The 25,473-nt window shown below is 32.3% G+C and overlaps 2 protein-coding genes and 1 pseudogene across 2 annotated transcripts; all 3 read left to right on the top strand.

The window, feature by feature from the left end:
* The first annotated feature begins 7,044 nt into the window (after positions 1-7,044).
* Positions 7,045-11,115, top strand: LOC130979513 (NF-X1-type zinc finger protein NFXL1). Its single transcript, XM_057902971.1, has 2 exons — positions 7,045-7,191; positions 7,479-11,115. Exon 2 carries the CDS (start codon positions 7,510-7,512, stop codon positions 10,831-10,833), a length of 3,324 nt encoding a protein of 1,107 aa, XP_057758954.1. The 5' UTR covers positions 7,045-7,191; positions 7,479-7,509; the 3' UTR covers positions 10,834-11,115.
* A 5,835-nt stretch (positions 11,116-16,950) lies between these two features.
* LOC130981868 (pentatricopeptide repeat-containing protein At1g62930, chloroplastic-like) lies at positions 16,951-20,278 on the top strand (annotated as a pseudogene).
* A 2,796-nt stretch (positions 20,279-23,074) lies between these two features.
* LOC130981330 (mitogen-activated protein kinase kinase kinase 20-like) lies at positions 23,075-23,488 on the top strand. Its single transcript, XM_057904926.1, has one exon. The coding sequence runs from the start codon at positions 23,075-23,077 to the stop codon at positions 23,486-23,488; it is 414 nt and encodes a 137-aa protein (XP_057760909.1).
* Positions 23,489-25,473: the final 1,985 nt, after the last annotated feature.

Consider the following 25,473-nt stretch of genomic DNA (forward strand, 5'->3'; position numbering starts at 1 on the left):
AAATTAAAATTTTTTTATTATAAATTTAAATTTTATTTATTATTAGTCAATAAATTATTATATATATAAAAAAATATTTAAAATTTTTTATTTATATAAAAATAAACTAATTATTTGATCTCCCTTTATCCAGCATCTAACTCTAAAATGAGGAGTTTAATAAAAAAGTAATGCTATTCGTCAACACAATTTATTGTTTTTTTTTTATCAGTAATTAGTCGATAATATTTAACATTATTAACTAAAAATATAATATTAAACTATTAAACGAACTAAACATACTAGACTGCTAAAGGTACTAGTCAATATAAATTAAAATTACTGATTTTCAAATTTTTATCATTTAAAAATACTTAATCGAAATTCTTCATTACATGTTCAGAGAGCTAAATTAAGCTAGCCATCACGGCATGCAGATTAATTATACAAAAATAATATCGATCACTTTCGTTTGATGCATGCAGATTAATAATTTGGTAGATAGAATTTGTCTAGAGTGGGTCTTCTCTAAGGGGTTTTGGACTTTTAACTAACACATTTGAATTTGGCCTTTGGCTCTTGCAAATTGCAAATTACAATGCATGCATTTGATATTTGCCTCCTTTAGCATCAACAAATAATTTCTAATTGCATCTCTTGTCCTTGTTAATGTGATCATGGCGTGTGAAGCCATGACTCGTGAGCAATTATTAATAATCACAGATAATCAAAGTAATTAATAGTATATAATATAATTATTGAGTCTTGACTCTTTGAGAGATGAACCAATTGCAATCTTGCTCAGGGTCTTCGAAAGGGTGTAATATTAACAATACGTCATTTTTTTGCTCTAAAATATCATAAGTCAAATAAAAAACAATTTACATACAAAATTAAGGTATATTAAAGATATAATGAGTAAGTAACTAGAACTATATTTTAAAGAATTTCTCAAACTAAAGATGAACTCATCATCAGATCCTTCTGACTTTAATTTATATGAAGCCGCATCTAGTTTTTAATTAGTTTCTCAACAAAATGGGCGTGCCCAAATGCATCATCTTTTGCTTAAGAAGTTCAAGAATATTGCATATAATGCTCAAAATTATATATGTTATTTTACACATTTTTAAATAAAATAATCAATTATTAAAACGATAAAAAAATTGTAAAAGTAGAATCTAATTTTTTTTTTTGTGAATACTAAATCTGTATATTCTTGTATAGTAGTTGATTAACAACTGATGTTTATATTCATATAACCAGCCATTATTATAATAAGCAAGTTATACTATATATATTACTAATTTTCAACATAAAATAATCCAAAATGAGTAAATATTATTGTTGAAGTTATTAGTTTTGAAAAAAGTTTGGGAGCTAGTAATTTTTATTTATATTAGCCAGCACTGTATTTATATATACTGGCACTTTGTTGGTGTATTTAGATCTTAATTTCTTTTGTCATCGATAATTTATTAGCTAATTAATTAACTGCGGACTGAAAATAATAAATTAAACATAAACCTGGCCTATGTCATCAATGACTAACTTGATTTATTTATTTATTAAAACACAATGGAAAAAACTTTGTTCCAAGTTGTGTTAAAACAAGAAAAATATGAAGGAGAAAACAAGCACATAAGAAAAATGAATACATAGTGACACAACTTGTGCCACTCATGCAGCTTTGGATGCTTGCAATGAATATGTATGGCAAAAAAGTGTACCTTTCTATTTAATTTGTTTATTATTTCCAAAAGCCCAATGGAATCAGATAAAACATAAGTTATCACAGCTTAATTTCTTGTAGACAGTGATACCATTTTTTAATAAATTAGTTGCATATAACAATATAATACGTACAACATATTATAATCCATTATAGTTCTATCTATATGACCTGTCCAATGTTGTTTCAATAAGTAAATGAACCCTCCTATTATAGTTGGGACCACAACAATGGCATCTTAGCTAGCTCTTGAACCTGAAAATTTATTTTATATATCCTCCAATGTTGCATTCCCCTCCCCCACTATTTGATTTTAATTAAACCAAACAAAAGAGAAGAAGAAGATCGAAGAGGAGGAGGATAATCCTATATCCACATGAAGTTAGCATTTTAGGTTTTGAACCGTACCCTATACTGACATTAACATAAAAGTTATTGTGGACAAATTAATGCCACAAAGCTATATATGACGTTTTCTGTATGTGCATTTTAGAATCGCTTATCTTGGACAACATCGTTAATGAATTGAAGACAATTTCTTTCACGATCTTATTAGGCAGACAATGACTTTTATAAATAATGTAAATAATGAATTATAGAATTAATTCAATAAAGTAAAAAAACACTTTACTCTTAAATTACTTCCTAAATCTTAATATTAAAATAACCATCTGCATACTTAATGAATTGAACATCCAGTCATTATTAACTGCGGTGAATAAATCGAATCAAATAAGTAACCATCCAATTAAAAATAATGAATATAATCATCTGTATATCTATTAATAAATTGAATATTCGACATATTCATTGTTTAATATATAAAGGTATAAACCTTTAACTTCGTTGCTAATAAATTTTAAATTGAATGAACGAATTTTTATTAGAAAAATGTGGAGAATCTTAACTTATCTTTCTAATTATCTTTTTTATTTTCAAATAAAAAGGTTTTGAATTTTCATATTTTAATATTTTAAATTTATTATTCATTAAAAGAATAACTAAAAAACGAATTAGAGCTCTCAATTATTTTTTATTTTAAAATATTTGAGCTAAATAATTCCATCATAAACAAATTAATTAATTTTATAATGATATTTTTATATTCGCTCTTTGCAATCTCACTGTAAATTTAAGAAAAATGTAACTTATTCTTTAAAGTTTATTCTTTAATTAGTCTTTAAATTTAATTACTTTATTATATTATTATTTTAATTTTTATTTAATCATATTTTTTATATTTTAAAAAATACTAATATTTTTGTTTAACTTAAATTTTAAAAATACAAATGCTTAATACCGATGAATAATTACCTTTCCATATTTTATATTTTTTAGGAAGTTAGCCATTTAAGTTATTTTATTTTTATGTGTGATTACTAGTATTTGTAATTGTGTTTTAATTTTCTTCATTATTATATACTGTTTTAATTTTTTATTTTTTATTATCGACGGAAGTTTGACATTTCTTATTCATAAACTCTGCGACTTCAATTTTTTCTATTTCTTAGTTTCATGAAGAAAGTGTACTATCTATGCATTAATGTAAGTTGATATTCAACATTACATTAATATTTCAAAGCGTTGCTAGTATGTCTCGTATGATTATTTTGTTTGTATTTTTTTATTGTTGAGTTTAGAGAACTAAATTATGATTAAGATGATGATTAAATATTATTAGATTATTTATTTGTATGATTTTATTGTGTTTGTGTGTAAAAAATTAATTAATTTACATTGACCCAATAAACAAATGAGCAAGTTCATTTCAGCTATTACATCAACTTAATCCAAAATTAAGTGGCTAAAATTTGAGAAAGAAAAGCCAAATCCAATCATAAGTCCATGAACCAAGTATGATGAATTAAAGAAAGGAACCCAAAAAAATCACAAAGCATCATACGGATTTTCTCATTCTTGGTAATTGAAACTTCATAATTTAATTCAATTAATTTCTTGAGACTTCCACTAAAAACCATCACAAGAAAGAAAGAAAAGCCACAAGGTTACAAGTACTGTTCTAAAAAATATGAAAAAGGTGAACTAATGAAATTAATGGTGCTTTGCTGAAAATCTACGGTCAAGAAACAATTTGGAGCTAAAGTAAGAATGCACGGCTCAAATTCAAGATTTTTAAAGAAAAAAGTTGAAAGAGAAGATTGAAGATACGATTGGATGTCACTGCTTCTATCCTCTTTTTCCTCTATGAACGTCGCTGTTGCATCTGTGTATTGGGAGAGGAGAACCAACATGTGCTGAAAAAGGGTTTCAAACCCTATAAGCTTCACTCCTCTATAATAGGGGTAAACGATCAAGGATTGAGCAAGGAGTGAGAGCACACGTTTGGGTTCCCATAACTCTTTGAACTATTTATTCTTCTCCTTCATAACTATCATTGAATATTTCTTTTTCTCAGTGTAGCCTGTATATGTTTCATTAGTAAAAGGCAAAATGTGAGGTTTTGTAAAAAAAAAAAAAACGCCAATGAGTGAAAAAAGGTAAAGAGTTAAAGAAAAAGTCATAGTTACCTCAGAAATTATTTAATTTGTATGTATTTCTGTTTCGTTGTCATGATCCTGAGGGAATTTTCTTCCAAGTTGGTTAGCACTTTACTGTTGAAAGTTAGGGTGAATCCTAGTCAAGTTTAGATTGAATTAGAATCTGGACTTGTCCCATATAGGATTGTGGTAGATCATAGGAAGAATTAGTGAATGTAATCTTGTTGAAAGATAGTGAAATTCCGTTACTATTATAATGGAGACTGGATGTAGGTTACATTGTACTAAGTAGCTGAACCAGGATACATCTTTATGTTACTCCTTCTTCTTCTCTACTTCACTTCTGTCTCTGTTACTCAGAAGATAAAATGAAAATGTCTCTCAATTCGTTACGAGACAAAAAGTAAAAATATCTTCTAAATTTTTTTAAAAAAGCAAAAGTTATATTTAGCAGAAAAAAAATTAAGATTCAACCTCCTTCTCTTAACTACTGATAACCATTATTTATTATTGTACATATATTCATAAGATATCTAAAATAATAAGATAATACACAAAATGTTTTAGTATACATCTAAAATTCGTTTAAATATGTGTTTATATTTTTTTTATATAAATAATTTTTAATATATTTAAATAATAAGATAACACATAAAACAGTTTTAGTACACATTTAAAATTCGTTAAATTTGTATTTATATTTTCTTAACATAAATAGTTTTTAACACAAATATAAGAAAAAATGGATTCTCTTTTGCGATTTTGGTTTCAGGAACAACTCAATATATATGCACTTCTTTTGTAATAAAGTCAAAGAACCGAATTGTTAAACAAGTTTTTTGAATCACACACATAAAACTAATAAAATAGTATTCTCCCTATACAGTATACTCAAAGAATGTATTTAATAAATCTTTTTTTGGTCGGGAAAAACATTTACAGTTTAAAAACATAACTAATGCTTAACTTGCACCCAAAAATACAATAGGTGGGATTCCAATTTTCAAGATCCAAGGCATTAAGTCCATCACTTTTGCCATTAGACAAAAAATGTTCTTGTTGTATTAACTGTTAATAATTTTTTTGAGAATTATTCTCCATACTTTTTCATATAAGTCATATAAGTTATTTATATTTACGCTGTTTTTACGTTTTTTTTTGTTTTTTTTTTCTTCTTATTCTTTTTCCGTACTTCCTCTTTCTCTTTCTCTTCTTCTTCTTCGTAATTTTTCTCTCTCGTTATCGTCGTCATCAACACCACCTCTTCATCCTTCTTTTTTTTTTTATTGAAATTTCTTCTCCTCTTTTCGTTTTCTCTTTCTCTTTCATCAAAATCACCAGAAAAAACGAAGAAACATTATTCAAGGTACTGTTTTACTATTCTTTTAGATTTTTTTAGATTGTTTCTACCATGTGGCTCATCCTTAACCAGTAAAATATTAAAATATTTTAAGAAGAAATATACTGTCTCCCTCCTATATTGGGTGTATTTCTTAAATCCTTTGGGTGTATTTCTGTAATTCTTTGGGTGTATTTCTATAATCGTTTGGTTTATTTCTGTAACTGTTTGGGTGTATTTCTGTAATCTTTTGGATGTATTTCTGTAATCGTTTGGGTGCATTTTTGTAATTGTTCGGGTGTATTTCTGAAGTTCCATCATCTTCAAAACAATTTCAAAACTTGATTTCAGAAACTATGAAAATCGAAAAAAAACAGAAGGAGATCGAAGGCAAAGAGAAAACGCACGAAGGAGATCGAACAAATTTGACAAGAAACTCGAAAAAGAAAACGAAGATGAAACACGCGAAGATGGTTCACTGACGCGCATGTTAGATTTGGCCCAACTTATAAAACTTGTAAGCCAAAATAACTTGTATGTATAGCACTTCTCTTTTTTTTTTGATGCCAAAATGATTAAAGAAAGAAAGAGAAAAACAAAACAAACAAAAAAAAAATTAGGCAAAGAGAGTCCAAGACACAGGAGCAAGTCCCCCACCGTTAAATCTTCCCAACACTATGTCCAAAAAAAAAAAAAAAACTCCCCAAGGTTCATTCTATTCCAATTGTGCAACATTATTAGCTAATTTAGCTTCAGCAAACTTGGCTAGAGCATCAGCAACACAATTAGCAGTCCTTTGAATCAATTTCACTTTAGTTTTCCATCTCCAACTTAAGACTTCCAGAATTTTAGACACCAACTCATGATCTATGCTTCCAGCATCGGAGTTTTTCTCATTAATAAAAATATACAAGTGATATCTCTACACTCCACTTTTCAGACAAAAATTAAACTTTTCATAATTGCGAAAATATATTATTAAAAATCTGTAATTAAATTATAATTGATACATTCTTTATAAATTTCAATGTTGTCAACTATTACTTTCATATTTTAATAATAATATTATATTTTTTATTCTATTATTTAAATTATAATTTATTAGAATTTTATATATTTATTTAATTACTATTGGATTAAACAATTGAACTACTGATCCATCGAGTGATGTAGTAGTTTGACTAAATCCATGCTGGTTTAATTTTTGAAAAAACTATGATATCTTGTTTTTGGTATTCAAAACTATGATATATATATTGTCAATGCTTTTCTTTATGAGGCCCAAAATCTGAGCCCAATGGTTATTTATCGGAAAGTAACAATAGGGAGTTGAATTATTATAACAGGGCCTACTATGTTTTATTACACTTTCAAGGAAAGTTCTGAGATTTGACTTTTCTTGAGGCCCAAGTATTGAAGTCATGACCTCACATGAGAAGCCGAAAAACGTTGAAAACCTTCCTTTCTCATCCAACCGACTCCGAAAAACTCTTGACTATATAAACAAACAAACGCACACCAAAGTGAAGGGAAGGAAAACACTCTTCCTTGCACAAAATCCACACATACAGGCACACCCAAACGACACACACCACATCGTCGTTTCATCCTCCCTCTTCTCCCTCTTCTCCCTCCATCGCCAGGTATCCTTCTGATTCATTTTGTTGCCATCACTTTCTTATTGTTCCCGTTTTTATGGTTTCTGTTAGTTTCTTAGGTTTCGAATTTTTAATCTTCAATTCTTGATGATTATTTCATTTTCTGGTTGGGGCTTGATTTTTTATTTGATGATAATGATAATTATGTGATGTATTAGTTGGGGAATTAGTGGGATTATTGGTTGAGGGTTGAATCTATTTGTCTATCATTTGGTTGATTTGATTTGTGAAATGTATAGAATAGATTGGATTGAGATAGTTTGTGATTTCAGTGTTAGGGGTGGAAGGAATTATTGTGAAGAAATGAGCGTTCAAGCTCAGAGAGACCGGAGGAGTAGGTCCAGAGTTCCGCCGCAAGGTGGTCCACGTCAAGAATGGGTTCCCAGAGGATCATCTACCACTACTGCTGTTCAACCATCAAATTTGCAATCTGATCAAACTGCTGATTCTGCTGGTAGTTCCAGTAATGGTGCTGTTCCTGTTGCTGCTGCCACCGCCCCTGTTTCCACTGCCCCGCCTGCGGGGGTTCGCCATAATAGAAGCAATCACGGGGCTGTGAATCAGAGGAGGGAAGTGGAGAAAGGGAGGAGTAGTGGGAATCAGGCTGGGAAGGGGTTGAAGATGAGGGACTCTAGTTTGCCACAGTTGGTGCAGGAGATTCAGGAGAAGCTCATGAAAGGGACTGTGGAATGCATGATTTGTTATGAAATGGTACGGAGGTCTGCCCTTGTTTGGTCTTGTTCGAGCTGCTACTCTATCTTTCACCTCAACTGCATCAAGAAGTGGGCTCGTGCGCCTACGTCGATTGATTTGTCAGCTGAGAAGAATCAAGGCTTTAACTGGCGGTGTCCTGGTTGTCAATCGGTGCAGCTTACTTCGTCAAAGGAGATTCGGTATGTTTGCTTTTGTGGGAAAAGGGTGGACCCTCCATCTGATTTGTATTTGACACCACATTCGTGTGGAGAACCATGTGGGAAGCCTCTTGAGAAGGAGGTGTTCTCTAATGGTGGGAGTAAGGAAGATCGTTGCCCTCATGTTTGTGTCTTGCAATGCCATCCTGGTCCTTGTCCTCCATGTAAAGCATTTGCCCCTCCGCGCTTATGTCCATGTGGGAAGAAGACAATTACCACCCGTTGTTTTGATAGGCAATCTGTTCTTACATGTGGCCAGCGGTGTGAGAAGCTTCTCGAGTGTGGGCGTCACCGATGTGAACGCATTTGTCATGTCGGAGCTTGTGATCCATGTCAGGTTTTGATCAATGCCTCTTGCTTTTGTAGTAAGAAGGTAGAGGTTCTTCCATGTGGGGACATGACTATGAAGGGTGAATTCACATCTGAAGCTGGAGTTTTTACCTGTGGTTCCAATTGTGGAAGGAAACTTAGTTGTGGTAATCACATGTGCAATGAGATTTGTCATCCAGGAAGTTGCGGGGAGTGTGATTTGTTACCAAGGCGTGTTAACACATGCTGCTGTGGGAAAACAAAATTGGATGAGGAACGCAAAAGTTGTTTGGACCCAATACCTACCTGCTCACAAGTTTGTGCCAAATCACTTCCTTGTGGCACACATCATTGTAAAGAGGTGTGTCATGTTGGGGATTGTCCTCCATGCTTGGTTCTTGTGTCCCAGAAGTGCCGTTGTGGTTCAACATCCCGCATCGTGGAATGCTATAAGACAACAGCGGAGAATGAGAAGTTTACTTGTGAAAAGCCTTGTGGAAGAAAAAAGAATTGTGGAAGACATCGGTGTAGTGAACGGTGTTGTCTACTTTCTAATCCCAATAACAATTTAAGTAGTGAATGGGATCCACACTTCTGTTCGATGCCATGTGAAAAGAAGCTAAGATGTGGCCAGCATGCTTGTGAATCACTATGTCACAGTGGCCATTGCCCACCTTGTCTTGAAACCATCTTTACAGATCTGACATGTGCTTGTGGTAGGACTTCAATCCCTCCTCCACTCCCTTGTGGTACGCCACCTCCTTCATGCCAGCTTCCATGTTCAGTTCCTCAGCCTTGTGGCCATATAGCCTTGCACAGTTGCCACTTTGGAGACTGCCCTCCTTGTTCAGTTCCTGTAGCAAAAGAATGTATTGGTGGGCATGTTGTTCTTAGGAACATTCCTTGTGGTTCAAAGGACATTAGATGCAATAAGCTATGTGGGAAGACCAGACAATGTGGCTTACATGCATGTGGGAGAACTTGTCACCCCCCTCCTTGTGATAATCTATCTTGCAGTGTGCAAGGGCTACCAGCGCCTTGTGGGCAAACGTGTGGAGCTCCTAGAAGAGACTGTCGTCATACATGTACAGCTCCGTGTCACCCGTCCACTCCATGCCCAGACGTAAGATGTGAGTTTCCTGTTACAATTACCTGTTCTTGTGGCCGTATAACTGCAAATGTTCCATGTGATGCTGGTGTCAGCAGTAGTAATTATAATGCTGATGCTGTACATGAAGCTTCCATCACTCAAAAATTGCCTATCCCACTACAACCAGTTGATCCAAATGGCAAAAAAGTTCCCCTTGGACAAAGAAAGCTGATGTGCGATGATGAATGTGCTAAGTTAGAGCGCAAGAGGGTTCTTGCTGATGCTTTTGATATTACTACTCCAAATCTTGATTCTCTCCATTTTGGCGACAATTCTGTTGATTTGATTTCTGATTTGTACCGGCGTGATCCTAAATGGGTTATTTCTGTTGAGGAGAGATGCAAATTTTTAGTGCTTGGCAAAAGCAGAAGCACAACTCATGGTTTAAAGGTCCATGTTTTCTGTCCTATGCTGAAGGAGAAAAGAGATGCAGTGAGGGTAATTGCAGATAGATGGAAGCTTGCTGTGAGTGCTGCTGGTTGGGAGCCAAAGCGTTTTATCGTAATTCATGTTACCTCAAAATCAAAAGCCCCAACCCGTGTGCTAGGGGTTAAGGGTACTCCAACTATAAGTGCACCCCTTCCTCCTGCATTTGATCACATGGTAGACATGGACCCTAGGCTTGTTGTTTCATTCCCTGACTTACCAAGGGAGGCTGATATTAGTGCTTTGGTGTTGAGATTTGGTGGCGAGTGTGAGCTTGTTTGGCTGAATGACAAAAATGCCTTGGCTGTTTTTCATGACCCTGCTCGAGCTGCAACGGCAATGAGGAGGTTAGATCATGGTACATTTTATCAGGGAGCTGTTTCGGTTGTGCCCAATGTTGGGGCAACTACCACATCTTCAACTACAGGTGCCTGGGGAGCGGGGACAACGAAAGAAGGAGCACTATCTGTGTTGAAAGGTAATGCATGGAAGAAAGCTGTGGTCCAAGAGTCCAGTTGGAGAGAAGATTCTTGGGGCGATGAAGAATGGACTACTGGATCTGCTAATGTCCAGCAATCTGCTTGGAAAAAAGAAGCACCAATAGCTGCTTCTTTTAACCGTTGGAATTTATTAGACCATGAGTCAGGTCAAAGTTCATCTTCTACAAATGTGAAAAAAGCAGAAGCTTCTGGGAAAAACACTGAAAGCAGTGCTGTCTTGAGGTTGGAGTCTCATGCAGCTGGTTCAAATGAACAAGGGAAACTTGGTGGGAACTTGGATGCAACTGAAGCTTCTGAAGTAGTAGATGATTGGGAGAAGGCTTATGAATGAGATGAATAAAAAGTATGGATAGGAAGCAAAAAAAATTTTATTCTGTAGAATCTTTTTTTTTTCTTAAAAAAAATTATTCCAAAAGTAGACATTGATTACACGGTCTCTCTGCCTTGTGTTTTTTAATCAATTTTTGGCAGAGAGGAGCCATATTCCATTTAGGTCAATTCTCTTTAGTTCAAAGTGAATGTAACCCCATACCCAGATGAGGTATGAGGATGTAGACAATAGACTATTTCATTTTGTCAAGGCAACGCTCTTACGGAAGTGCATTGAGAATAAGTCTTCATCTTATTTTGGTTGAATTATCGAAAATATATCAAGTTTTGATATGAAAACGGAAAACCATTATTAATATCATTCTCAATTACTAATTTGTTTGTTTAAGCTGGAAGACTTATTATGACCAATTTATGGTTTATTTGTCTGCTTAAAGAAAGATAGATGATTGTATGAAATGTAGCAGCTACATAACAAAAAACCAGTTTGCCATTTCTCCAAATCATTTGCTGATGGAAAAATCTGCAATTGTGATTTCAGGTAATTAAAGTGTTCCCTTTAACTGGTAGGGTTAAGACCAAGGTAAGAAAGATTTAGCATATTTAGCTCTCGTGCTGTAATTGGTAATTAGTTGCTCCAATTGATGTGTTTGAGAGTGGTTGGAATCTATGTTACAAGGAACACGTTCATACCTTTGGTAATGTTCAATATGATTTTATTTTCTCTTTGATGCTAGCTAGGCACGGATAAAACAAATATTTTGGGGTTCATGTTCATGATCCGTTCAACAAGTGGCTATGGAGTTTTCTTGATATGTGATTTTTGTTTATGATGTTTGATAATTCCTGAAATTTATTGGACCATTGAGGGGACCATGTAAATCCATTCGAGTTGAATTGCGTTGAGCTGGGCAAGACCGAATTAAAGAACAAATCTGATAGCTAGGTAGCTTTATTTTATTTTATTTTTTTTTTCATTTTTATGAGGTTTTTCTTGTGCTGAGACAAATTATTATGCAATATGAGCCAATTGTAGCATCATATGTAATGAAATACATAATGGTCAACGATCACTGCTATATATGGCTCCAGAATCTATGGAAATTAGTTTCTTTAGGAGGAAGGAAAAAATGGATGTTTATTTTATGTATCTTGTACTTTCCAAATGTGATGGGTCAGATTTGATTGTTAGAAGTATAGTTGAATTCTTGTGATAATAGTTTATCTCTTGTCTCTCTAAATTTGTTATGCTGTTCTGTTATTGGCATGTTTTCAAGACTCCAAGCTTCAGGTGAGCTTTTCTAACATTGAAGTTTGTTTTTTGAAGTGTAAAATTTTATTAATATCTCACCACCTATTTGATCGCTTTTGTGGAGCTTATGGGGTGCTTGGCTTAGGAAGCTAGGAACAACTTGGGTGTTTTGGTGCTTCCAAAAGGTACGAAGGATATCTTAATTTATCTTGGTTAAGGGTATAAAGAAGGAAAGAGATAGGAGTAGATGGATAATAGCTTTTCAACCTTGTGTTCTATTTGGATAGCTGTTGAAACCTTTGAGAAGAGTTTCAGGTTTTATGATTTTTCAACTGGTATTATACAATGCATGTGTTTTGTGATTTGTGTTCTGTTAAAATTTTATTGTAGTGACTTTTGGTAAATGACTTCATATGTGCTCTATATACTGTAATTTTGAAGATAGATCATGTGCATGTATTCCTCTTTAACAAATGTGAAACTGAGACAACATACATGAAATACAAATGTGGAGGTAACATTAATCTGTTTATTACTATTATTGTTAAGATGAGATTTTAAGTACTGGAGCTGTGACACAGCTGGAGAAATTTTATTATTCATTATTATTACAAGATGTGCAGTGAAGCCAAGTATTCCATGAACTAGATAATTAAACTAAATATTTTGGAACAAACGACCATTCTAATTCTGAAAAGTTCTTGATGTTTTCATCCTTCATCTGCATTTGCTAATACTTGAAGTTGATGATCAGTTTGAAAGTTAAATTTAATAATAATAAAAAACTAACTGAACATACTTGTAATGATTGCCTTCTTTAATTTTAAAGCCCTATATATGCCCAAAATTATCTTCTATGTTTAATATGTGACCTTTTTCCAGCACATCTTCATCTATACTTTACAGATTGGATCTTCACTTCAAATATGATTTCATATGACCAATGAATTAGTTTGAAGGTAAAATGTCTAGGTGTAAAGTTAGGAGTTAGCAATGATTTTCTATGCTTTTTTAAACTCCCTTGCTTCATATCCTTTTCTTTCATGTTCACTATGATTAATTGTAGGTTGATTTTGAATTTTTGATCTAATGCTTTGAGTTGTCTGAATTTCTGATATTCTTCAAAGCAGTATCTTTTGCTCCATGTATTTAGTGAGGCCAATATCTTTTGTTATGGGCATTTTGTTTGACTTTCTATTACACTAGAATAGTCTTATTTGAAATATTCATAGAAATTGCAACTTCAAAGCCTTGGTATGACGTTGAACCTCTATGATTTTAGGATTTTTCAGAGCTATGGGTTATGTTTGTATGACCCTTTGCGCCCCTTTGTTTTTTTGTGGTTCTTAGTGTGATCTTTTCCCGGTTTCATTTCTTCGAAGGCCTAAATGGTTGCCTCGTGTTTTCAGTTTTTCACTCTCAGCTGTCTGATGTTGTATAGAGTCTGATCAGAGTCTTTGCCTCGAGCTCGCTTTTCTTCCTAGTTCCTATCAATGATGTTTGTCTCCGGCTTTGTTCTCTTGTCTTCTCGCTATCACTCTTGCGCTTTTCTTATGGCCCTGTTTCTTAATCCTAATCCTCTGCTTGCTTTTTTTTTTGTTTATGGGGTGGTGTTGTTTTGCCTTACCATTTGTTTCTTACTTTTATCAAGCTGGTGATGACTATTGAGGCGACAACTCATTGTGGTACGTGAATTAGATTCTTAAACTTCAAAGTTTGAATGTTCTTCATATTGATTCTTAAACCTTTACGTATTTATAATACAACTTTTAGCTGATATTTTTCTCTTGGAGGAACCCTGCTATTAAAAGTTTAGATTTATTTCATGTATGTCACTGTATTTATCACTTTTAAGTTTTTCTGTTTTATTAAGACTTGCATTGGCTTTGTTATGGTCAATGATTGGCATAATTTGAGTGAACTGTTGAACTTGTAAAAAGCCTTTTGATTTTAAGGTGGAATGATGTCTGATTATTTGTTCTGTAAGATCTTATGATGATGAGATACAATTCAGCATGAATTAAACGTTAGAAGAGAAGGATTTTGATATGAAACTATTGGTGCGTTTCTCTTGGTATGATAATTAAAATATTGGTCCATAAAAAGACATAATACTATGGTTTTTCACAAGCTTATATTTATTAAATGGTTGATCACATTTTGTTTTCATATCTTATGTTTAAGTTTATTCATCACCATAACGTTTATCTTGGTGATAAGCGTTTGATCTAATTCATTACAAAGAATGCAGGATAAAAAGTAGAAACTCCTATATGAATTAAAATGAAAAATGTAGAAACTATTTAATCATCATTCATCTTTGCGTATTTGAGGATTATGCCTCGTTCATTAGAAATCTTGGGTAGGATTTTCTTTTGTCTCTCAGCACTCATACTTCTTTGCCTAGATCCATCACCAAATCCAAATATATATACACACTTGGTATCTCTTTTAAAATATGACTTCTTTATAGTTTATACATGACGATTACCTGTTAAGTCACAAATTATCACACCAAAGAATTAAAAATCATCCGATGCATTTGTCCATAACAAAATGTGTTTTATATACACTAATAAACATGGTATACATAGACATGTAAATATGCATTTTGTACATTTGTTATTATAAAATAATATTCACTTGTCTATATATTGGAGGAAAGAAAAAGAATGAGAAGAAAAAATGATGGAAATTATTGTGGTGGAGAACAAAAAATAGGAGTAAAAAATTTGGCATCAAAGGCTTGGTCATTCATCCAATTCTATTGTTAAAGCTGTGATGCAATTTTTTGGTAATATTCCTTTCAATATTAATAAGAATGATTTCTCTTTCTGTAATGACTGCTGTCTCCCTAAAATGCACACATTGCCTTTTGTTGATTCTAATACCAAGTATAATTCTCTTTTAGAATTATTGAATTAGTGTACCGTAGGGTCTTTGGGGTCAGGCTGTTTTCTTCTCCTTGATAGCTTTATCGAAAAGGAGTTGGAATCGGACGATGTTAGAAAATAGATAAGTTATACAAAATGTTGATAAATAATGAGTCTATTTCTTAATATTTATGGTTTGGAAGTTTGAATAAACTTTATTATTAACAGTAGTTTTGTTGTTATATGTGTTTTAGATGTTATAGTTCCTTTTTATATTTTAATTTTCTTTTTTTTCTTTTATAATCCTATTTTCAGTATATGATCAAATAAATAATTGATCGGAAATTAGGATACCTAAATAGGCTAACACAAGTGGTAGTTATTTAATTTGTTAAAAAATAATGCTCTAGGTTTAATCCTTAAGAACTAAATGTATGGTGTATGCTAATGTTTTGTGGCAAATTTTTCAAAAAGGTTCTAGCCAAGAAGTTAACACCAAAAGTAATTAAATAGAACAAACTGATTACAAAATATTCTAAATTTTCTAAACCATAAATTTTAAAATTATCCGTCGGACACTATATTTCTCGAAAGGTAACATATCCTTTGTTGTTATTATTATTATATTTAGTTATTCTATTAATATTTATAATTTTATTAAATTTTTATAATTTAAAAATTTGTAATTGAATCTAATACTAGTTTAAAACTTTGAGAAAAAGACAAATAGGTCTCTAACTTTTTGTCTCGTAGACATTTTCGTCCCTAATTATTGAAAAATACTTTTAAATCCGTAACCTTCACAAAACTTGGACGAATTAGTCCTTCGATCTAAATGCTTTCGTCAACCCAACGAAAAAGGCTGACGTGGCTCCCGTAATACTTGTACACGCGTACGTGTCGCCATGAATTCAGCAAATCCTCATTTTTTCATGAATTCTCTACTTTATATGTCTTTTTTCCATTTTCTTTAAGTCATTCTTGTCTTCAAAACTTTAAATCACTCAAACAAACATAGGGATAATAGTCAAATTAGTCCCTAAAAATAAGGCATTTTTGAAATTCGTCCCTCAAATATTTTTTCAATCAAATTGATCCTTCAAAAATTACAAATTAATTATATATGTCCTTCAATTACTCCACTCATAATTTTCGTCAACGATTGATGATGTGAAATGTTAACTAATAGCATACATGACACATAATATGTTCAATTAGACGTTGACTAAATATGTTTATGAAAATCTATCAATTTAGTCATTAGGTCATATTAGAAATATGATTTTTGTAATTGAAAAAAAAATGACTAAATTAATAAATTTTTATAAATATATTTGGTTAATATCTAATTAGGCATATAAGGTATTATATATGTTATCAATTAACGTTTTACAACATCAGTTTTTTAAAAAAATTGTTAATGGAGTGACTGGAGGACAAATATGACTAATTCCCAATCTTTGAAAAACCAATTTGATTGAAAAAATCTTTCACGGATGAATTTAAAAAATGTCTTATTTTTTAGGGACTAATTTGACTATTAATCCATCAAACATATTAAGGTATCGAATGGAAAAAAAAAATGTTTGTTTGAGTGATTTAAAATTTTGAAGACAAGAATAATTTGAAAGAAATGGAAAAAAAACATGCAAAATGAAGAATTCGGTGAGGATTTATTAAATTCATGACGACGTGTAGATGTGTATCACGCGTACGTGTGACAAGTATTATAGAAATCACGTCAAACTTTTTCGTTAAATCGACAAAAGTATTTAGACAGATGAATTGATCCATCCAAATTTTGTAGTAAAAAACTTAAAAATATTTTTCGATAACTAAGAACAAAAATGTCCATTGGACAAAACGTGATGCACTTGTTTATTCTTTTCTCAAAAAGCTTTCAAGTAGATCGTGTCTTTTTTATTTTTTTTCTGTTAAAAAAATACTATTTCCGCAGAGTTAGCAAACTCCCTCAAACTCAGACAACAGCGGAAGTGCGAATCTCTAAAATGTTGTCATCCTCAACCTCAAGGATCACTCTCATTTTTAGGTATTCACTTCTCCAACTCCCTAATTTTGTTTCCTTCCCTTCCTCTTCATCCCTTCACTCTCATTCTACTCGCCAAGTTGATGAAGCTGTTGATTCCTTCACTCGCATGCTCTCTATGCGTCGCCCTCCATCCATCATCCAATTCACCAAGATTTTGGGATCTCTTGCCAAGACCAACCATTTCCCCACCGCCATTTCCCTTTTTAAGCAATTGCAAGCCAAAGGAATCGCTCCCGACTTATTTACTTTGAGCATCGTAATTAATTGTTGTTGCGGCATGGGTCGTATGACGCTTGCTTTCTCTGTATTGGCCAAGATTTTCAGAATGGATTATCAACCTAATACGGTAACATTGACAACAATCCTGAAAGGTCTCTGTCTCTCTAGTAGTGTTGAAAAAGCAGTGCGCTTTCATGACAGAGTGCTGGCTCATGGATTTCACTTTAATCAAGTCACTTATGGGACCTTGATCAATGGCCTCTGTAAGACCGGACACACATCAGCTGCTATTCAAGTGTTGAGAAAGATCCCACGGTATGGCATTGATCCTAGTGTCTTCATGTACAGCGCAATTATTGATAGCCTCTGCAAGGATACACTTGTAAGTCAGGCTTTTCATTTATTCTCTGAGATGCTTGCTAAGGGAATTTCTCCTAATGTTATCACATACAATTCTCTCATTTTTGGATTGTGTCTTGAGAGTCAATATAAGGAAGCCATCGATTTGTTAAGTGATATGGTGCTTAGAAACATTACTCCAAATGTTCGTACCTATAGTATTTTGATCGATGGGCTATGCAAGGAGGGAAAGATCAAAGATGCTAAGAATGTGTTGGCTGTGATGACAAAACATGGTGTGAAACCAGATGTCGTTACTTATAACTGCTTAATGGACGGGTATTGTTTGGTTAATCAGGTAAATAAGGCAAAATATATATTCAACACAATGGCCGAGAGTAGAGCGTTTCCTAATGTTCAGAGTTACAATATCATGATTAATGGCTTTTGTAAGAGTAAAATGATCGATGACGCCTTGAATCTCTTCGAAGAGATGCGTCGCAAGAACTTGGTTCCTGACACGGTAACTTACAGTACTCTAATTGATGGCTTGGGAAAGTCAAGGAGAATCCATTGCGCCTTGGAGCTTCTTGAAAAGATGCATGATCGAGGTCAACCCGCTGATGTAGTCACTTATAATTCGTTGTTGGATGGGATGTTCAAAAACCAACAACCTAACGAGGCATTTATGTTATTCAATCAAATGAAAGAGTGTGTCATTGATCCAGATATATACACTTACAATATACTTATAGATGGCCTATGCAAAGGTGGAAGACTTATAGATGCAAAAGAGATTTTTCAAGATCTTTCCGTTAAAGGCTATCGTCCAAATGTGAGGACATACAATATTATGATCAATGGGCTCTGCAAAGAGGGCTTGTTTGAAGAAGCATTGGCACTCTTGTCAAAAATGGAAGCACTGGTTGCTTACCAAATGCTGTGACTTTTGAAACTGTTATTCGTGCTTTGTTTGAAAAAGATGAGAATGACATGGCGGAGAAACTACTTCGGAAAATGGTTGCTAGACAGCTAGAGGCTTATTGAATTGATAAAAGAAGTAAGATACATCAACTCAAATTGAAATTACATCTCATTGTTGCTAAATATGTATCATAGTTTTGTAAATTCTGTGTCTGTTGGGTCAGAGGACTTTGGCGATGCCATAACATTAATTAATTTTGCACTTTCGATTTGCAATTGCTATCATCCTTTTTAATTCTACTACTTTATTGATTCTTTAGATGATATTCCTAGTTATAGCTTACAGATTTAGCGTTTAAGATCTCTTTATAGCAATAGAGTGTTCTTTACTGTTATTCTATGAGATCATATATTTATCATGCTACAAACTAAGCAAAACTAAAAAGATTGAACATTTTGTGTTGTTGTTTGTTCTCTGCTATTTTGCCGTGCAACTTATTTTTCCTTATCTTTGTAGGTACCGTATATAAATCAAACTAATTCGTATGACTGTTTTATCATATAAGCAACCATGAACTATTGTTTATTGGATTGGATCCTCCAGGAATTGTCGTAAAAGGAAATTTAAGTACCTGTTAAGGATTTATTCTTAAGCTATATGGTTTTCCATTTCCATCTTAAAATTAAACCCACCTTCTAAAATGCATGTCCCCTCTTTTCATCATCCTGAGCAACATCGAGTTAAGGTTAATATGGTTCAGTTGTCTCAAAATTTTTGGCCATTTACTTAATTATTGCTACTCAGTTGTAATGCTTGGAAATCGCTCCTGCTGAAAATATGTACATTATGAAGTACTTTTCCAGAGGATGTTTTTTCTCTTAATTCTTAGATAAATTACCTCATTATTTCTTGTCCAATATCCTGTGTAGACATTATTCCATTGTCTCTGACTCTCTGATTATTAGCATTTTAAAAAAACTCTTACTGGCTTGGAGTTTCATTGCGTGTTGTTGTGACGGAGGTGTTAAAAGTGAAACAATACAGAACTCTTTGAAATTGAATTTGATTTTATTTGGTGAATTTCTTTGCATTTATTTATTATTTTGATTAATGTTGTTCTGGAAGGATTACTTTTAATGACTCTGAAGTCTGAACTTTATATTTGCTATGCAGAGGAAGATACTGTTGAGATGGCCTCCGATACTGTAAGATTCTGTTTTCTTTTATTGCGATGTAGTTTCATTAAGCAAATTATTGCCATAATCAGTGAAACTCAGTTGATGTGACATATATCTCTTGAATCTACAGGCCCGAGGAATAAACCATTTGCACAACTGCACTCCAGTGATTGTACACCATGATTTGAAGTCACTAAATCTTCTTGTTGATAAAAATTGGGTTGTGAAGGTGTCAACTATAATTGTCATGATTGAATTTTCTTGATAGCATGCTGATAGATACCTGTAGATATGGTTTAATTGTTTTTTTTTTCGCCCTTTCTTTTTTCTTTCTTATAGTTATGTGATTTTGGCTTATCGAGAATGAAGCACAGTACATTCCTTTCTTCCAGATCAACTGCAGGAACAGTAAGCTGTCATGATCCTCATTTCTAAGCTCAAATACTGTGTCATACCCTCTGCCTTCTGAATTATTCGTTCTTTCATGTTCTTGTTCTATATTTTGCTGCATAATTTTTATGTTCGTTGTGCTTTATATTCTTCTGAAGATATACAAACATACACAAATGGAGGCATTTGCTATTATCTTTTAACAAAAAATTTGGGAAACCAGGAGCTTCTTGCCGTTTAAAAATTCATTATGTTTGGCATGTTATATTAATCCTGTTGGGATGATGAATACCTAAATAGGCTAACACAAGTGGTAATTATTTGATTTGGTTAAAGATAATGTTCTAGGTTTGATCCTTAAGAACTAAATGTATGCCATATGCTAATGTTTTGTGGCAAATTTCTCAAAAGGGTTCTAGCCAAGAAGTTAAAACCAAAAGCAATGACACAAAACAAACTGATTAAAAAGATAGTGTCATAAAACAAAAATTACGTATTTATTTTAATTTTTTTCTTTCTTGATATTTTTTCTGTTATAGAAGCACATACAAATGCACCAAAGTATTAGACGTTAGAAAGCATAATTTTTCAATCGACATTTTTATCTATAATTATACCTCATTTGCGAATTGAAAAAGGAGGAGGAGAAAAGCAGATGAAATGAAAGAAAGTTAGATGATATATTCAACCGGGCTAAAAACGAAGCTTATCTCCTTCTTGTATGCACATTTGGAATTTGGAAATATTAAGCTACTAGTTATATAGAATGCACCTCAATATAATTTTCATAGGCAAGATACTTAACATTGTAAAATGATCATTCACTCTAAGAATGGTGGGAATAAACTAAACCTGCCAAAGGGAATGTAGAGAGCTCCAAACTGAATTGGCTTGTACCTTAAACATAGGAAATGACCAAACTTTGCATAATAAATACACAAGGATATGACCATAGTAATAAATGGAGAAATAGCAGTTCAACATTGTTGGAATGCTTTTTATCTTCAAAATCAGAATTTAAAATACCAAGACAACTGACTTTTCTACCATAGCATAATGTCAAATGACACAAGTACTTACATGCTCACCATTCCAATGCACATTTTAATGCTTCACCTTAGCAGCTTTCAATCTCTTCAGGGTTCAGACTTCCTTCATGTATTGCTGAAATTCAAATGGAATATCGAAATTAGGCTTGCAAAGAAAATAGCTAGTATCATATCAGCTAAACCATAGTAAGCACATGACGACCTAAAATTATAAACTAGAAATAAAAAATTTATTTTATCTAATAAATGTCAAATAGTTGCATGTTTTAATCAACAAACAAAGAATTTATTAAAGTACCATTCGTTAATGAAATGTTTGAGCAATAAGGTATCAATTGTTAAACTAGATGTGAAGTTTAAGAACTTAATACAGTTTTCAAAGCTTGACAATCCTGCAAAATTCACAAGCATGATAGATTTTTTTTAAGTAACAATATTACAAACGTACGTCTAAACTGATGCAATTAACTTGAATGCATTAGAAAATATGTTTTCCAAAAGGGAGACCTAAGCTGTGGCTAAAAAGATTCCTGATGCAATTAACTTGAGACATTGTGACTAGCTACCAACTACCAAGCATTGAATTGCAGTTTCAATATTTCAGCTATGGAGAACAGTTAATGAACCAAACTTAAGCTGTTATTTGCTTCAGCGTATACACATCAATACCTGGTAAAGGCAGAAACACCATTTTGTCATTAAGTACATCTATATAATTCCTTCCCAAATCAAGTTATTATAACTTCTTTTTCAACAAAAATGGTAAAACTAAATTTCAGAGAGGTAAAGAAAAATTATACCAACCTGAAGAAAAATTAGAAACCACCTCTTCTGATTATGTTTATTTGGTTTTGAAAATTAAAATACTAATCGCAATTAATCGTATTAATATAATAAAATGAGTACATTTAGTTTTGTTAAATTAAATTAAATAGTTAATTTAACTTTTTGGATAATCAAACTAGACACATAAATACTATGAAATAAAGACAAAGATTCTAATATTAAATTATCTCTATTTCATAACCGTTTTTAACTAACCAAATCTTATAAACCTCAAGAAAGTAGGGATGGAGATATATATTTCATTTTTTTTATTTGGGTTTGAAAATTAAAATTTGTTCTCTAGTTTAAATTATTTCTACAGTCTTTATATTTTTTATTATGAAAACTAAATATTATCTTTCTGTTAATGAAATCCTATGAAGCACCATGTTCGCGTGTCTGTCGTGTCCAACTGTATCTTAATAAAATATAAAATTTCTTTTTCTGGATACGCTTGGACACATTTAAATATCATCATGTGTTGACGTGTCCAACTTTATTCTTAACATGTATTCTTGAAATAAATTTAGAAATAGTATATATTATTAAATATTAATTAAAACAAAATATATTTTAAATACTTTATATAATAAAAATAAGATATTAAAAATAATTAAAAAATTAATTTATATTTTAATATCAATAAAATATTAAAATATCATTACGATTTATCTAAAAAATACTATATATATATATATATATATATATATATATATATATATATATATATATATATATGCGTGTCCCGTGCCTTATAAGATTTTAAGTGTCTGCATGTCCCGTGTCGTATCTCATATCCGTGTCAAATCTAATCATTGAATTTTGAAAAAATAACAATAATACCTAGGTACCTTCATTTTAAAAATTATCTTCCTATATATTATCCTAATATATAGCAAAGCTTTATTTAAACTTGGTTTTATAGATATTTATAAGATCATAAACAATACTAAAAACACAAAAGACAAATTTTATATAATTTTCAGTGATACAACTAATTAATATAAATAGCTCAAGCTAAGGTAAGAGTCCAAAGAAGTAGCCTGCAGGTATTCAAAATTTTATATATTGATAAATAATATTATTTGATTATTATATATAACATTTGATGTTGATACATGAGTAAGAAAAATTAATGAAAGATGAATAGCTTACAATGGAAGAAACTGAAAGCCTTGGGAGCGGGTTCTTATGACATTGTTTATCTTGTAATTGTTGTTGATACACAAACACACTATCAGAGCTTCATTGCTGTGAAGAGCTCCATTCTCAGATTGGCATTCTCACTGAAGAAAGAACAACAGATTTTTAAATCATTGTGCAAAGGTGAAAGCGGTGGTTGCAAAGAAATCATTCGATGCTTTGAAACTGAGACCACGGTAGAGCATGGACGTTACTTTTACAATCTTCTATTTGAGTATGCTCCTCACGGTTCTTTGGATGACTTGATCCACAAGAAACCTCTCCCAGAGACCGACGTGAGTGTCTATGCACACATGATTGTTAAAGGGCTTTCACATATTCATCGCAAAGGAGAAGAAAGTGTTGATGAATAATGAGTTTGTTCCTTAACATTTATGGTTTGTAAGATTTAATAAACTATGTTAATAACAGTAGTTTTTTTTTTTTTGCTATTTGTGCTTCAGATGTTATCAGTTCATTTTTTTGTTTCAATTTTCTTTTTCTTTCTTCCTTTTATAATCCTGCTTTCAGTATATGATCAAATAAATAATTGATTGGAAACTAAGATACCTAAATAGGCTAACACAAGTGGTAGTTATTTGACTTATTTAAAGATAATGTCCTAGGTTTGATCCTTAAGAACTAAATGTATGGCGTATGCAATGTTTTGTGGCTAATTTCTTATTTACCGAAAGATAAATTGAGAGATGTTACGTGATTTATATTTTTTTAACTAAAATTATTGACCGTTTAATATTTAAATACCGTTTGAGTATACTGAAAATATCTCATATGAAGTAAATTAAAGATACATCTCTTTACCATTAAAATTTGGTGCAATGCAAATTAAGTTCAACACTTGATTCATTACTTTAATTTACATGAGTGTTACTTGTATTTCAGAGAGAACAAGAAAAAAAATCTTTATGCTGAACATTGAACTGCATTCCAACAGAATTGATGCATGCCTAGTTCATCTCCTCATACAAGTTACCAAATAGAATAGACCCTAATTATCAAGTCTCTGTTTAAAATTGCTACCTTGGTTAAGGCCTAATCCTAACTGGTTTTAACAGCATGACAAAAACATGCCCTGGATTATTATCACTAGTGATGTTGTCTTGACTAGAATTCTCAGCAACATCATCAATTGGTAAAACTTGTGTAAAAAAGTTTGTGTCCATGAAAGGATGTGAATTGAGAGGGAGGGTTTGGACTCATTAATGAAATTGTATTTCCAACATGTCTTTCTTCTTCTTTTCCTTCTATAACATATTCTCCTTCTAAATTCTAACCATTGAAAATACAAGAATGATTTCTCTTTCTGTAATGACTAGCTGATGTATGGGGAACCACCCCTGTGACTTTTAGATCAGGTTTTAAATATTGTGTCAGCTTTGTGTGCCTTCAGTCGCTATACATGTCTATATTCGTTACATTCTAAAAAAGCACAAGTTTTGCAAGTTTTTGTTCAAGACAAGACAACTCCTTGGACGAAAGCATCGAAATATAGGCTTCTAGCTTCAGCCAAGTTACCTCAACACTATTGGGAGGATGCCTTTTTGACAGCACCATTCCTCATTAATCGTCTTCTCACCTTAGGAATTAACTATTGCTTTATCAAAAGGGTGGTGTTTAAGGCAATTTGATTTTAGTAATATCTTTCTAAATGGTGACTTAAATGAAAATGTGTTTATGATTCAACCACTAGGTTTTGAGACAGCAAATTCATCCCTTGTCTGTAAGTTGAATACCAAGCTGAGAATGATCCTTTCCCCTACTCCTGTTGACCCTTCTTTGTTTACCAGATTTACTAACTCTTTTACTATTTTTCTTTTAATCTCATTATTTTCAAGTCTTCGTTCATTATTTTCTTTGAACTGGAAATACACAAGTTATCTTATTCAGAACTTCATGTATCTTAACAAAAATATGTTAAAGATCTTTTGAATAAAGCTGGCATGTTGCCAACACTTATGTTCTCTACACTTAAATTGACTACTGCAGGATCAAACTTGTTTGAAGATGCAACTCTATAGTTGGAGGACTTCAATATGCAACCTTAACACATCTTGAAATTGCCTTTGCTGTATGCACAAACCTCTTCAATAAGAGTAAGCATTTTGAGGTAAGAGACAAGGTCAACAAAAAGCAGTTATTTGTAGTTCATGTTCCTCCACCTCTCAAGTTGCTGATATTCTTACTTTACAAGCTTTGATTACTTTTGAAGCAAACTCAGACTTCAATCCTGAGAGCCTTGAGTTTGAAGGGGGTAGTTAAGGATACAACATCTTCAAAAGAGAAAACAGAATCAAGAGAGAGTCTTGGAAGTTAGTTCTTGATTTTTATTGAACCCTGT

This window comes from Arachis stenosperma, chromosome 5, assembly GCF_014773155.1.
Source record: "Arachis stenosperma cultivar V10309 chromosome 5, arast.V10309.gnm1.PFL2, whole genome shotgun sequence".
NCBI classification, from domain to species: Eukaryota; Viridiplantae; Streptophyta; class Magnoliopsida; order Fabales; family Fabaceae; genus Arachis; species Arachis stenosperma.